This window comes from Chiloscyllium punctatum, chromosome 46, assembly GCF_047496795.1.
Source record: "Chiloscyllium punctatum isolate Juve2018m chromosome 46, sChiPun1.3, whole genome shotgun sequence".
Lineage (NCBI taxonomy): Eukaryota > Metazoa > Chordata > Chondrichthyes > Orectolobiformes > Hemiscylliidae > Chiloscyllium > Chiloscyllium punctatum.
In genome coordinates, this window is record NC_092784.1 from 39,889,358 (window position 1) to 39,902,123 (window position 12,766).

The 12,766-nt window shown below is 43.7% G+C and overlaps 1 protein-coding gene across 1 annotated transcript in view; it reads right to left on the reverse strand.

Annotated features, from left to right (window-relative positions):
• Nucleotides 1-1,605: 1,605 nt before the first annotated feature.
• The window catches only part of LOC140467906 (uncharacterized), a 37,276-nt gene continuing 26,115 nt past the window's right edge, over nt 1,606-12,766 (reverse strand). The window contains exons 7-9 of the mRNA XM_072563981.1: nt 10,597-10,748; nt 8,240-8,349; nt 1,606-2,317 (exon numbers count right to left, since the gene is read on the reverse strand). Coding sequence (XP_072420082.1) covers nt 2,191-2,317; nt 8,240-8,349; nt 10,597-10,748 — 389 coding nt within the window. The 3' untranslated portion in view covers nt 1,606-2,190. The remainder of the gene's footprint in view (nt 2,318-8,239; nt 8,350-10,596; nt 10,749-12,766) is intronic.

Below are 12,766 nucleotides of genomic sequence, written 5' to 3' on the forward strand. Positions count from 1 at the left end.
ACAGGCCAGTTAGTCTTACTTCTGTGGTAGGCAAAGTAATGGAAAGGGTACTGTGGGATAGGATTTACGAGTATCTGGAAAGACACTGCTTGATTAGGGACAGCCAGCACGGATTTGTGAAGGGTAGGTCTTGCCTTACAAGTCTTATTGAATTCTTCGAGGAGGTGACCAAGCATGTGGATGAGGGTAGAGCAGTGGATGTAGTGTACATGGATTTTAGTAAGGCATTTGATAAGGTTTCCCATGGTAGGCTTATGCGGAAAGTCAGGAGGCATGGGATAGAGGGAAATTTGGCCAATTGGATAGAAAACTGGCTAACCGGTCGAAGGCAGAGAGTGGTGGTACATGGTAAATATTCAGCCTGGAGCCCAGTTACAAGTGGAGTTCCGCAGGGTTCAGTTCTGGGTCCTCTGCTGTTTGTAATTTTTATTAATGACTTAGATGAGGGAGTCGAAGGGTGGGTCAGTAAATTTGCAGATGATACGAAGATAGGTGGAGTTGTGGACAGTGAGGAGGGCTGTTGTCGGCTGCAGAGGGACTTAGATATGATGCAGAGCTGGGCTGAGGAGTGGCAGATGGAGTTCAACCCTGCCAAGTGTGAGGTTGTCCATTTTGGAAGAACAAATAAGAATGCGGAATACAGGGTTAATGGTAGGGTTCTTAGTCAGGTGGAGGAACAGAGGGATCTTGGGGTCTATGTACATAGATCTTTGAAGGTTGCCACTCAGGTGGATAGAGTTTGTAAGAAGGCCTATGGAGTATTATCGTTCATTAGCAGAGGGATTGAATTCAAGAGTCGTGAAGTGATGTTGCAGCTGTACAGGACTTTGGTTAGGCCACAGTTGGAGTACTGTGTGCAGTTCTGGTCGCCTCACTTTAGGAAAGATGTGGAAGCTTTGGAGAGGGTGCAGAGAAGATTTACCAGGATGTTGCCTGGATTGGAGAGTAGGTCGTACGAGGATAGGTTGAGAGTTCTCGGCCTTTTCTCGTTGGAACGGCGAAGGATGAGGGGTGACTTGATAGAGGTTTATAAGATGATCAGAGGAATAGATAGAGTAGACAGTCAGAAACTTTTTCCCCGGGTACAACAGAGTGTTACAAGGGGACATAAATTTAAGGTGAAGGGTGGAAGGTATAGGGGAGATGTCAGGGGTGGGTTCTTTACCCAGAGAGTGGTGGGGGCATGGAATGCGCTGCCCGTGGGAGTGGTAGAGTCAGAATCATTGGCGACCTTTAAGCTGCATTTGGATAGGTACATGGATGGGTGCTTAATCTAGGTTAGAAGTTCGGCACAACATCGTGGGCCGAAGGGCCTGTTCTGTGCTGTATTGTTCTATGTTCTATGTTCTAAAAACCCACTGGTTACTCATTTGAAAACTACATTGCAAACTTAAAACATCAATGATGCTTGTTTGAGGAACCCGTGCACACCATGAGCTGAATGAACTCCTTCTGTGCTTCTGTGATATATTGTATATAAATCACATAGATTACATCACTCAACACATGACAGACCATGAGACTGAGCCATGCAATCCATAAGAAATAAGATTACCAGACAACGGTTTAAGACAACAAGAAATTTATGACTTGAAAGTACTGGAATATCATCTTACATTTATAGACACATCTAATTGGTTGCCCAGCAGCAAGTGGTCTCCCGAATACCATGAGAAGCTCACCCAATGAAGTCACAGAATAACTGAGAATCTTGTTGTAGGATGATGCAGAGACAGCTGCAAATTCCACAAACAGAGAGAGGTGGGGAATGAGGTGGAAGGGAAAGTTGGGGATTAAAGAGGAAAGTGAGGAATAAATGGCAGTTGGGAGTCAAGGGAAAGGTGGGGATAAAAAAAATGGTGGGATCGAAAAAGGAGTTCAGTGTCAAGGGGAAGTCGGTAATTAAAGGTGACTTTGGATATCAAGGGGAAGTTCGAGATTAAGGGGGAATTGGAGTAGAGGAACATCCAGGGAAGTGGAATGAAGTTGAGTGTGTTGGGGGGGTGGTGGTGGGTGGTTATGTTTGCAGGGGGTGGTGAAATAGAGATAGCGATAAAGGTGAAGGAGAAAGTGGAAGGGAACAGAGAGATGCAGTGACAATGGAGGTTTGGGAGGTGGGAGATGGAGAGATGTGGGATAGACTAATTGATGAATTGACTTGGGTGAATCCAGGGCCATGGAAGCAGAACATCACACTGATTTTTCACAGATTGGGCGATGTCTTGAATTGCACGGCCAATCGTGCCATTCCCCTTCAGGAGACATTGTGGCACAATTTTCTTCTCTGTAACCATTGGGCTGGCCACTCCTCCAAAACCTGAATGTGGAAAGAGAATAGGGCAGAATGAATGGACTGTTGCATGTTAAATGAAGTGCAAGGATCTTCTCTATTGTACCCACTGCCACAAGAGTTTGTACTGTCAACTGATTGTTACATATTTAACACAGTCACAGTAACCTTTGAAACAGTACAGTAATGACCCAGTACATATGGAGAATGATCTGTGTGACCAGCTCATATAAACATTAATTAATAAATTGCTGCCATTTTATGCACTAAGATCTCTGAGAAATAAGATATGCACGCACTTGGAAAGATAAGGTTTGATTTGGAGTAGTCAGCATGATTTTGTGAGGGAGATCATTCCTCTAATAACAAAGTTATTAGAGTTCTTTGATGAAATGACCAGGAAGGTTGACGAGGCCAGGGCCGGAAACACAGTCTATGTGGATTTCAGTAAGGGCTTTATAAGGTTCCACATGGTAGGCTGTTTTGGAAGGTTGGATCACATGGAATCCGGAGGAGCTGGCAAATTGGATACAGAGTTGGCTTAATGGTAGGAAGCAGGGGGTTATAGTGGAAAGTTGCTTGTTGGACTGGAGACCTGTTAGCAGTGGTGTGTGCCTCAGAGTTGGTGCTGGGCCCATGACTGTTTGTTATCGATATCAATGATTTGGATGAGAATGTACAAGGCAGGATTAGTAAGTTTGCAGATGACACTAAAATAGACGGTATCGTGGACAGTGAGGAAGGTTGTCAGAAATTGCAGCAGAACCTTGATCAGCTGGGGAAGTGGGCTGAGGAGTGGCAAATGGAGTTTAATAAAGATAACTGTGAAGTCTTTCATTTTGTAAAGTCAAATCAAGGTAGGAGTTTCATGGTAAATGGTAGGGCCTAAAAGAGTGTAGTGGAACAGAGGGATAGAGTTTAGGAGCACAGTTCTCTGAAAGTGGAGTCACAGGTAGACAGGGCAGGGAAGAAGGTCTTCATCAGTCAGGGCACTGAGTATAGAAATTGGGAAATTATGTTGCAGTTATACGGGACTTTGGTGAGGCTGCACTTGGAGTATTGTGTTCAGTTTTTGTCACCTTGCTACAGGAAGGATAGTATTAAACTGGCTGTATGGTATTTGGCACCGGACAAAGCTTCAGACTCCTTGGACCAGCCTCGTGCTTCAGCTAAAGATTAATTTCTACTCTTTTCATTTCCTCCAGGGTTCCCTTAAAGACATCTTTGTGGCTGCACAAAATCTCTTGCAAACCCATTTATGAGTCCACCAGCCTACTAACCTGTCCCTGATTTTACTTTAACATCTGTAATCTGAATTGTCCACGTAATGCAGGGTCTCCCCGTTTCACTCCGTAGAGAGGCAGTCCAGCACACTGGGCCGTTAGTTGTACTTTTACCAGTTCATAGTCCTTCAGCAACCTCACATGTTCTGTATATGTCCACAGTGTAATCTTGGTTAACTATTGATTCAGGGATTAGAGACATTACTGCCCCTGTATCCACTTCCAGGTTTACTGCCTTATTCTGTATTTTAGGAAGAACCCAGAAACGCTCAGCTTCACTCTGTACTATCAGGATGCTGAACCTAAACTCGACTGACTCTGAGCCTTCTGGTTCTCTTACAAACCCGGTTGACTCCTGATCAGAGTCAGCATGGATTTCTGAAGGGGAAATCATGCTTAAATAACCTTCTGGAAATATTTGAGAATGTAACTATGAAGATGGACAAGGGAGAGAGCCAGTGGATGTAGTGTATCTGGACTTTCAGAAAACCTTCGATAAGGTCCCACCGAGGAGATCTGTGAACAAAATTAGGGCACATGGTTTTGGTGGCAAGGTACTGATCTGGATTGAAAATTAGCTGACTGACGGGAAACCAAGAGTAGTGATAAACGGGTCCCTTTTGGAAGTGCAGACAGTGAGCAGCGGGATACCACAAGGTTCGGTTCTCGGCCCACAGCTGTTTACAATATACATTAATCATATAGATGAAGGCATTAAAAGTAATATTAGCAAATTTGCTGATGACACAAAGCTAGGTGGCAGGATGAAATGTGAGAAGGATGTTTTGAGAAAACAGGGTGACTTGGACAGACTAGGTGAGTGGACAGATGCATGGCAGATGCAGTTTAATGTGGATAATGTGTGGTTATCCACTTTGGTGGCAAGAACAGGAAGGCAGATTTCTATCTAAATGGAGTCAAATTAGATTAAGGGGAAGTACAATGAGATTTAGGTGTTCTTGTACATCAGTCAATGAAAGCAAGCATGCAGGTACAGCAGGTAGTAAAGAAAGCTAATAGCATTCTGGCCTTCATAACAAGAGGAATTGAGTATAGCAGCAAAGAGGTCCTTCTTTAGCTGTACAGGGCCCTGGTGAGGGCGCACCCTGGAATATTATGTGCAGGTTTGGTTTCCAAATTTGAGGAAGGACATCTGGTTATTGAGAGAGTGTAGCATGGGTTCCTGAGGTCAAATCCTGGAATGGTGGGACTATCATATATTGAAAGATTAGAGCGGCTGAGCTTGTATGTGCTTGAGTTTAGAGGATGAGAGAGGATCTGATTGAAACATATAAAATTATTAATAGATTGGACATTCTGGAGGCAGGAAGCATGTTTCCGCTGATGGGTGGGTCCAGAACCAGAGGCCACAGTTTAAAAATAAGAGGTAGGCTATAGAGAATAGAGTTGAGGCCAGAGAGTAGTGGATATATAGAATGCTCTGCCCCAGAGGCCAAGGGTCCCTGGTTCAATTCCAGCCTCAGGTGACTGTCTGTGTGGAGTTTGCACATTCTCCCCGTGTCTGTGTGGGTTTCCTCTGGCTGCTCCGGTTTCCTCCCACAGTCCAAAGATGTGTGGGTCAGGTCAATTGGCCATGCTAAATTGCCCATAGGGTTAGGTGCATTAGTCAGGGGGAAATGGGTCTGGGTGGATTACTCTTCAGAGTGTCGGTGTGGACTTGTTGAGCCGAAAGGCTTGTTTCCACACTGTAGGGTATCTAATCTAATCTAAAACTCTAAAATAATTTTTGCACTATACAAATGCCAGACAATGACCATCACTAATAAGAGAAAAAACTAACCACCTCCCCTTGACGTTCAATGGCGTTACCACCACTGAATCCCCCACGATCAACCTTCTTCGGGTTATCATTGACCAGAAACTCAACTGGACTCACCATATAAACACCGTGGCTACAAGTGCAGGTCAGAGGCCAGGACTACTGTGGAGAGTAACTCACCTCCTGACACCCCAAAGTCTATCCACTATCCACTAGCTATAAGGCACAAGTCAGGAGTGTGATGGAATACTCCCCACTTGCCTTGATGAGCGCAGCTCCAACAATACTCAAAAAGTTTGACACCATCCAGGACAAAGCAGCCCCCGCTTGATTGGCACCACATCTACAAATATTCAATCCCTTCATCACTGGTGGTCAGGAGGAGCAGTAGTGTGTACTATCTACAAGATGCACTGTAGAAATTCATCAAAGACCTTTCAAACCCACAACTACTTCCACCTAGAAGGATAAGGGCAGCAGGTACTTGGGAACACCACCACCTGCAAGTTCCCCTCCAAGCCAGCCACCACCCTGACTTGGAAATATATCACCATTCCTTCACAGTCGTTTGGTCAAAATCCTGGAATTCCTTCCCTGTCGGCATTGTGGGCCAACCCACAGCAAGTGGATTGTAGCTCACCACCACTTTCTAGGGCTGGGCTATCAATGCTGGCTAGCCAGTCATGCTCAAGTCCCACAAATGAATGAAAGAAAAAGGAAAGTAGGCAATGGCCTAATGGAATTATCGCTGGACTGTTAATCCCAAGATCCAGATAATGTTCTGGGGAATGGGGTTCAAATCCTGCTATGGCAGATGGATTCAATAAATATTTGGAATTGAGAGTCTAATGATAACCATAAATCAATCTTTGATTGTTGGAAAATCCCATCTATTTCACTAATGCCCCTTAGGAAAGGAAACTGCTATCCTTACCTGGTCTGGCTGACATGTGACTCCAGCCCCACAGCAATGTGATTGACTCTTACCTGCTCTCTGGGCAATTAGAGTTGTGTAGTAATGCTGCCGAGCCAGTGTCGCCCTCATCCCATGAATCAATAAAAACTAAGTACAGTGATCGTGTGCAAAATAACTCCCCAACCCTTTGCACAGAGTTTGGAATGTCGTTTCCACGGGTTTCTCTACTTACATCAGACTTCCTTGAATTGTGATGTCTTACTCTCAATTTTGCTCAGGAAATCTGGTATCATTGAGTCTTCAGCCACTGCCTTCGCCTTTAAGTGGTGGACATTTGGTGGACAGATCCAACTTTGTATCTCTTCATCAAACAGTCCCATCACTCCTAACTGGCCCAACATTTTGTTTTCCTTCTACTGGAGATTCATCTCTGTTTGCAGCCAGAGTCACTTCGGTGAATGCACTCTGTTCCGGCTGCTCTCTCACCAACTGTGTTAGTGTATCATTCTTCAGTGGGTGTCACCCATCATGTGAATCTCCTCATGATCACCACTCTCAGCCTTCTCCCAGGTGAGTAACTGTTCTTCCCTGGCATTGACCGCTGCCACCTAACTTGATGTTATCTCCATAATCCCACACTGTTTACAGAATCTGGGTGATGTCCTTCCTCATGACAAAGAAAATTCGTTATCCCCCATCAGTTTTCAAGCTTCCAGCCTCCTTGTTGCTGGGGTCCCCTTACACTTCAGGCCCACTGACCAATCAGAAGAATGCAAATAAGCACAAGCTGCCTGTTATAGAATATCTATTCTTTGAAAAGTTCCCACATGGGAGAATGATTGAGAAAGTTAAAGCACATGGAATTGTGGGAAACTTGGTGAGATGGATCAGAAACCTGCTTAGTAATAGAACACAAAGGGTAATGGTAGAAGGCTGATGTTTGGAGACTGGTGTGTGGTGGTTTACTACAAAGGTCAGTAATGGGATCCTAACTGTTTGTTATATATACATCAATGATACAAATAGAAATGTGGCAGGAATGTTAAACAAATTTGCAGATGACATCAAGATTGGTAAATTGGTAGAGCAAAGAAGATGAATGTAGGTCACATGCAGATATAGATGAGTTGGTCAGATGGGCAAACCAGTGGTATTTAACCTTAATGGGCAGGAAATTCAGACGGGGTTTAAGAAAAAAACGTTTTCACTCAGCAGGTGGTGGGAATGTGGAATCCACTGCCTGGGAAGATCATGAAGGCTGGAAATCTTATAATCTTTAAAAGATATTTGGATGAGCACTTCAAATACCATAGCATTCAAGGATATGAGCCAAGTGCAGGAACTGGGATTAGAGCACTTTTACTGGGAGTTGTGTTGGTGCAGAGTCAATGCGGTGAAGGGCTTTTTCTGTGCTGTTTGAATCTTTGACCTGATTACCAATCAATGATCTTGCGGAAAACCAGGACAGAAATTCTGAAAGCTCTATCAAGAATTCTTCAACATGCTGCAAACAAGAAAATTATGGGGAGAGAGACAGAAAATACAAGTTCCTCTTCAAAATTGTGTAAGTAGGAACAAACCAGGGAATTATACTCCTGTTCATCTCGTTGGAATTGATATTGTGAAATAGTAACCCTTAGGTTAAAGGTAGTGAATCAAGACCAATACAATGGAACTCAAGAAGATCATGCCTGATCAACCCCCTCAAATTCTTTAAACAATTATAAGAAGAAAAGGAGATGGTTTGGCTTGTGTTTTTATATATTTTTAAATGCATTTGATAGCATATCACAGAAGAGTGTTAATGAGAGGGGATGGATGCTGAAGGCGAAGCCATGTGGTATTGAAAAGATTGAAAGTAAGCTGGAGGGCAGAAAGCAACAAGATAGAATTTGGGTAGATTCAATGTGGTGGCTGATGCACTGTGTTGCAATTGAAAATTACCTCTATACGCTGGAACCATTACTCACTTCACATTTGAACCATAATCAGTTTCATCCACCCAGCTCCATTTCCCTTCTTCAATGGTGTCATGGAGTCCAATCCAATAAGTGTTTTTCATTTTCTTTTGTAAATATTCCTTACAGATAAATAACAATGAATCTGTGTTAGTCCATTTCTCAGTGGTCACCTTGTAATGAAGCGTTATCAGACTTACTTCCAGTGAACTGTAAAGTCACTGTATTCCCACAGAATTGCTTTTTGATGAGTGAGTGAGAGAGTGAGTGTGAGCAAAAGGGAGGCAACTGAGACAACATTATCCTGAGCATCGCCACATTTAAGTCAAGGGGCAGGGTTGAGAAAGCAAGACATGCTTGTGAACCTGATGTGAGTTTCCCTCATGAATATTGGTCTCTGCCTCATTTTCCACTCTAGTGACTCAAATGTGTTGTACATAGGTCCAGATTCCCACCACCTGCTGAGTGAAAATGTTTTTTCTCAAATCCCCTCTGAATTTCCTGCCCATTAAGGGTAAATACCACTGGTTTGCCCATCTGATTAATACTCGATTGACAAGCCCCACCCACTTGGTGACAGTGTCAAATAGAATCTTGTGGGAAACAGACATAAGACTAGGTTCTCCCAGCAGTCTTTGCAGCAATGTACAGCTTTTTTATATAACCTGAAAATCATTGAAGAGATGCAATAAACACACAATAAAGAGATGCAGCATGATGTTCAAATGGTCTAATTCTGCTCCTACATCCAATAAACAATGACATATGTATTCTCTAACACCCTTCACATTAGAATTACTGGCTGCCCTTGCAAACAGTAAACCATGTAAACCCTGAATGAACACATACACTGGGAAGAAAAGAAGGCAGCACACACAGCTTCCACTCGTACTATCAGGGGATTGAGCTGAGTGACACTGGGGGACATTAATACTGGACAAAATAGGGATGTTCTGTAAACATTGGACCAGAAGAAACATCCAGGCATAAGTCCATCAAAGACCAAAGAACAGTACAGTAAAGTGATGGCCTTGTGGTATTATCACTAAAGTATATATTCAAAAACTCAGCTAATGTTCTGGGAACACAGTTTTAAATTCCACCATAGCCGATGGTTGAATTTGAATTAAATGCTGAAGGTGGCATGTGGCACAGTGGTTAGCACTGCTACCTCACAGCAACAAAGACTGGGCGACTGTGTAGAGTTTTTTTACATTCTCCCTGTGTCTGCGTGGGTTTCCTTCAGGTGCTCCAGTTTCCTCCCACAATCCAAAGATGTGCAGGTTAGATGGATTGGCCGTGCTAAAATTGCTCATAGTATTCAGGGATGTGGGGGTTAGATTAATTCGCCAGGGGTAAATGTAGAGTAGTAGGAGAATGGGTCTGGGTGAGTTACTCTTCACAAGGTTGGTGTGAGCTTGTGGGGCTGAATGTTTCCACATTGTAGGGATTTTATGAAATAGCACAGGAATAGATCTTTTGGCCCTCCCCGCAAAGGCTTAGTGAGATGTGCTGCCTTTCTAAACTAAAGAATTTTTGCCTCTATGTAGTCTGTATCCATCTGTTTCCTGCCTATTCATGTGTCAGTCTTAATGCTTCTTAAAAATTGATGTTATGTCTGCTTCTACCACCTCCCCTGGCAGCATGTTCCAGGCACTTATTCCTCTCTGGGAATGGAGGGTTTGAGATGCCTCACAACACCAGGGTCCCAGGTTCGATTGCAGCCTTGGGCAACTATCTGTGTGGAGTTTGCACATTCTCCCCATGTCTGCGTGGGTTTCCTCTAGGTGCTCTGGTTTCCTCCCACAGTCTAAAGATGCTAAATTGCCAGGTGCATTAGTCAGAGGGAAATGGGTCTGGGTGGGTTGCTCTTCGGAGGGTCGGTGTGGACTGGTTGGGCCGAAGGGCTTACTCCCACATTGTAGGGAATCTAATATAAAAATAGACTGGAAAAGCTGTGATTTTTAAAATGGAGGATAAGAGATTGAGGGTTATAAAATCATGAGGGACATGATAGGGTGAACGACAAGGGTCATTTGCCTAGAGTGGGGGAATTCAAAATTAGGGAGCATATTTTTAAGGTGAGAGGAGAAAGATTTGAAAAAAACATGACAGACAACGTTTTTACACAGAAAATTGTTCATGTGTGGAATGAACTGCCAGAGGAAGTGGTAGATTCAGGTACAGTTACAACGTTTAAAAGACACTTGGCTAAGTTCCTGAATAGGAAAGGTTTGGAGGGCCAAGCAGAGGCAGGTGAGACTGGTTTAGTTAGGAACATGGTTGGCCTGGAGTGACCGGACCAAAGAGTCTGTTTCCCTGCTGTATGACTATGTACTCTATGAATAGGATATACAAAGGGTTCTTACCTTCTCCTCAGAACTGTTAATGACAACAAGATTAGCATCTATGAATTTACAGAATCTTTGCGCATCTTCCCAATTTGCTGAATGAGGGGAAAAGTAGTAAAGTCTTTGCTTGTACTGGCTCCAACCCTTGATGCACTGGAAATGACTCAGAGCTGTGAAGATATTGAAAGAAATTGAAATACACCAACTGGAGTACACCAGCATCTCACACATCTCCTTCACTGAGCTTCTCACATCTGGGACATAGTCTGTGGCATTTCTTTTACAGAAGTAATCTATAGCACTAAGAATTACATTGTACTCACTTACAACTATTTATGTTGTCAATTCATCTAACTGATTGTATATGATCCATGTAGATTTAATACAATGACTGTTTTTTTGACATTTTAAGCACCTTTTCAATGTGAAAACGGTGGCGTATGGTAAAATCACTGAACTACTAAACCAGAGGTTCAGGTTGATGTTTGAAGACTGTTATTGAGTGGCTGCAGGACATTCCGAAGGGGCAGGGAGAATCGTCTCGGTACCAGTGAGATAGGTAAAGGAGATAGGATAAGATAGAACATAGAACATAGAACATAGAACATAGAACATAGAACAATACAGCACAGAACAGGCCCTTCGGCCCACGATGTTGTGCCGAACTTCTATCCTAGATTAAGCACCCATCCATGTACCTATCCAAATGCCGCTTAAAGGTCGCCAATGAATCTGACTCTACCACTCCCACGGGCAGCGCATTCCATGCCCCCACCACTCTCTGGGTGAAGAACCCACCCCTGACATCTCCCCTATACCTTCCACCCTTCACCTTAAATTTATGTCCCTGCAAATGAAATATGGAGAGCTGGGAAATAAATTACAAAGCATAACCTTAAAACTCCTAGCAAATGTGTCTCCCAGTGCCTTATTTTAATGAGGTCAAGAATGGGGGAATTAGCCAGGGGAATGTGTGGCTGGAGGGATAGTGTAAGGAGTTTATATTCCTAAGGCATTGGGACCGGTCCTGGGCAGGATGTGTCCTGTTCAAGCTGGACCTTTGCAGCAGCAAGACCAGTATTCGCGAAAGCAAGTGTGCTAGTCCAGTGGGGGACGACTAACTGAGAGTAGCGGGGGAATAGGAATCTGAGGGGGGAGACAAGAGTGAGGGTAAGCAGTATGGAAAGCAAAGATAGAAGAGTAGAAAGAAGAGTGAAAGACATAGAAAACAGGGGCTAGTAGCAACTAGGGCCATGGTTATAAAGAAAGTATAACTATGTCAAAAAAAAACAAGTCTAAAGGTACAGTATCTGACAAAATCAGCTTTCACCTAGCGAGTATCTAGGGAAAGGATAGGTCCATTTAAAGACAAAGGAGGGAACCAATGCATGACGTTAGGCCACTGTTGGAATATTGCGTGCAATTCTGGTCTCCTTCCTATCGGAAAGATGTTGTGAAACTTGAAAGGGTTCAGAAAAGATTTACAAGGATGTTGCCAGGGTTGGAGGATTTGAGCTATAGGGAGAGTCTGAACAGGCTGGGGCTGTTTTCCCTGGAGCGTCGGAGGCTGAGGGGTGACCTTATGGAGGTTTACAAAATTATGAAGGGCATGGATAGGATAAATAGACAAAGTCTTTTCCCTGGGGTCGGGGGGTCCAGAACTGGAGGGCATAGGTATAGGTTGAGAGGGGAAAGATATAAAAGTGACCTAAGGGACAACCTTTTCACACAGAGGGTGGTATTGGTATGGAATGAGCTGCCAGAGGAAGTGGTGGAGGCTGGTACAATTGCAACATTTAAGAGGTATTTGGATGGGTATATGAATAGGAAGGGTTTGGAGGGATATGGGCCGGGTGCTGGCAGGTGGGACTAGATTGGGTTGGGATATCTGGTCGGCATGGACGGGTTGGACTGAAGGGTCTGTTTCCATGCTGTACATCTCTATGACTCTATAAACCAAAGGAAGTGGATGAGGTCTTGAATGAAGACTTTGCATCAATATTCATAGATGATTATAAGGATTATGGAGGGATCTGTTGATATGAAAGAGAAGATGGTTTTGGGTGGCTTGAAAAAGCCTTGAGGTAAATATGTTCTCAGGGCATGGTGGGATCTATTCCAGGATACTGAAGGAAGCAAGGGAGGAGATTGCTGGGGCCTTTGCAGAGGTCTTTGTATCTTCTTTAGT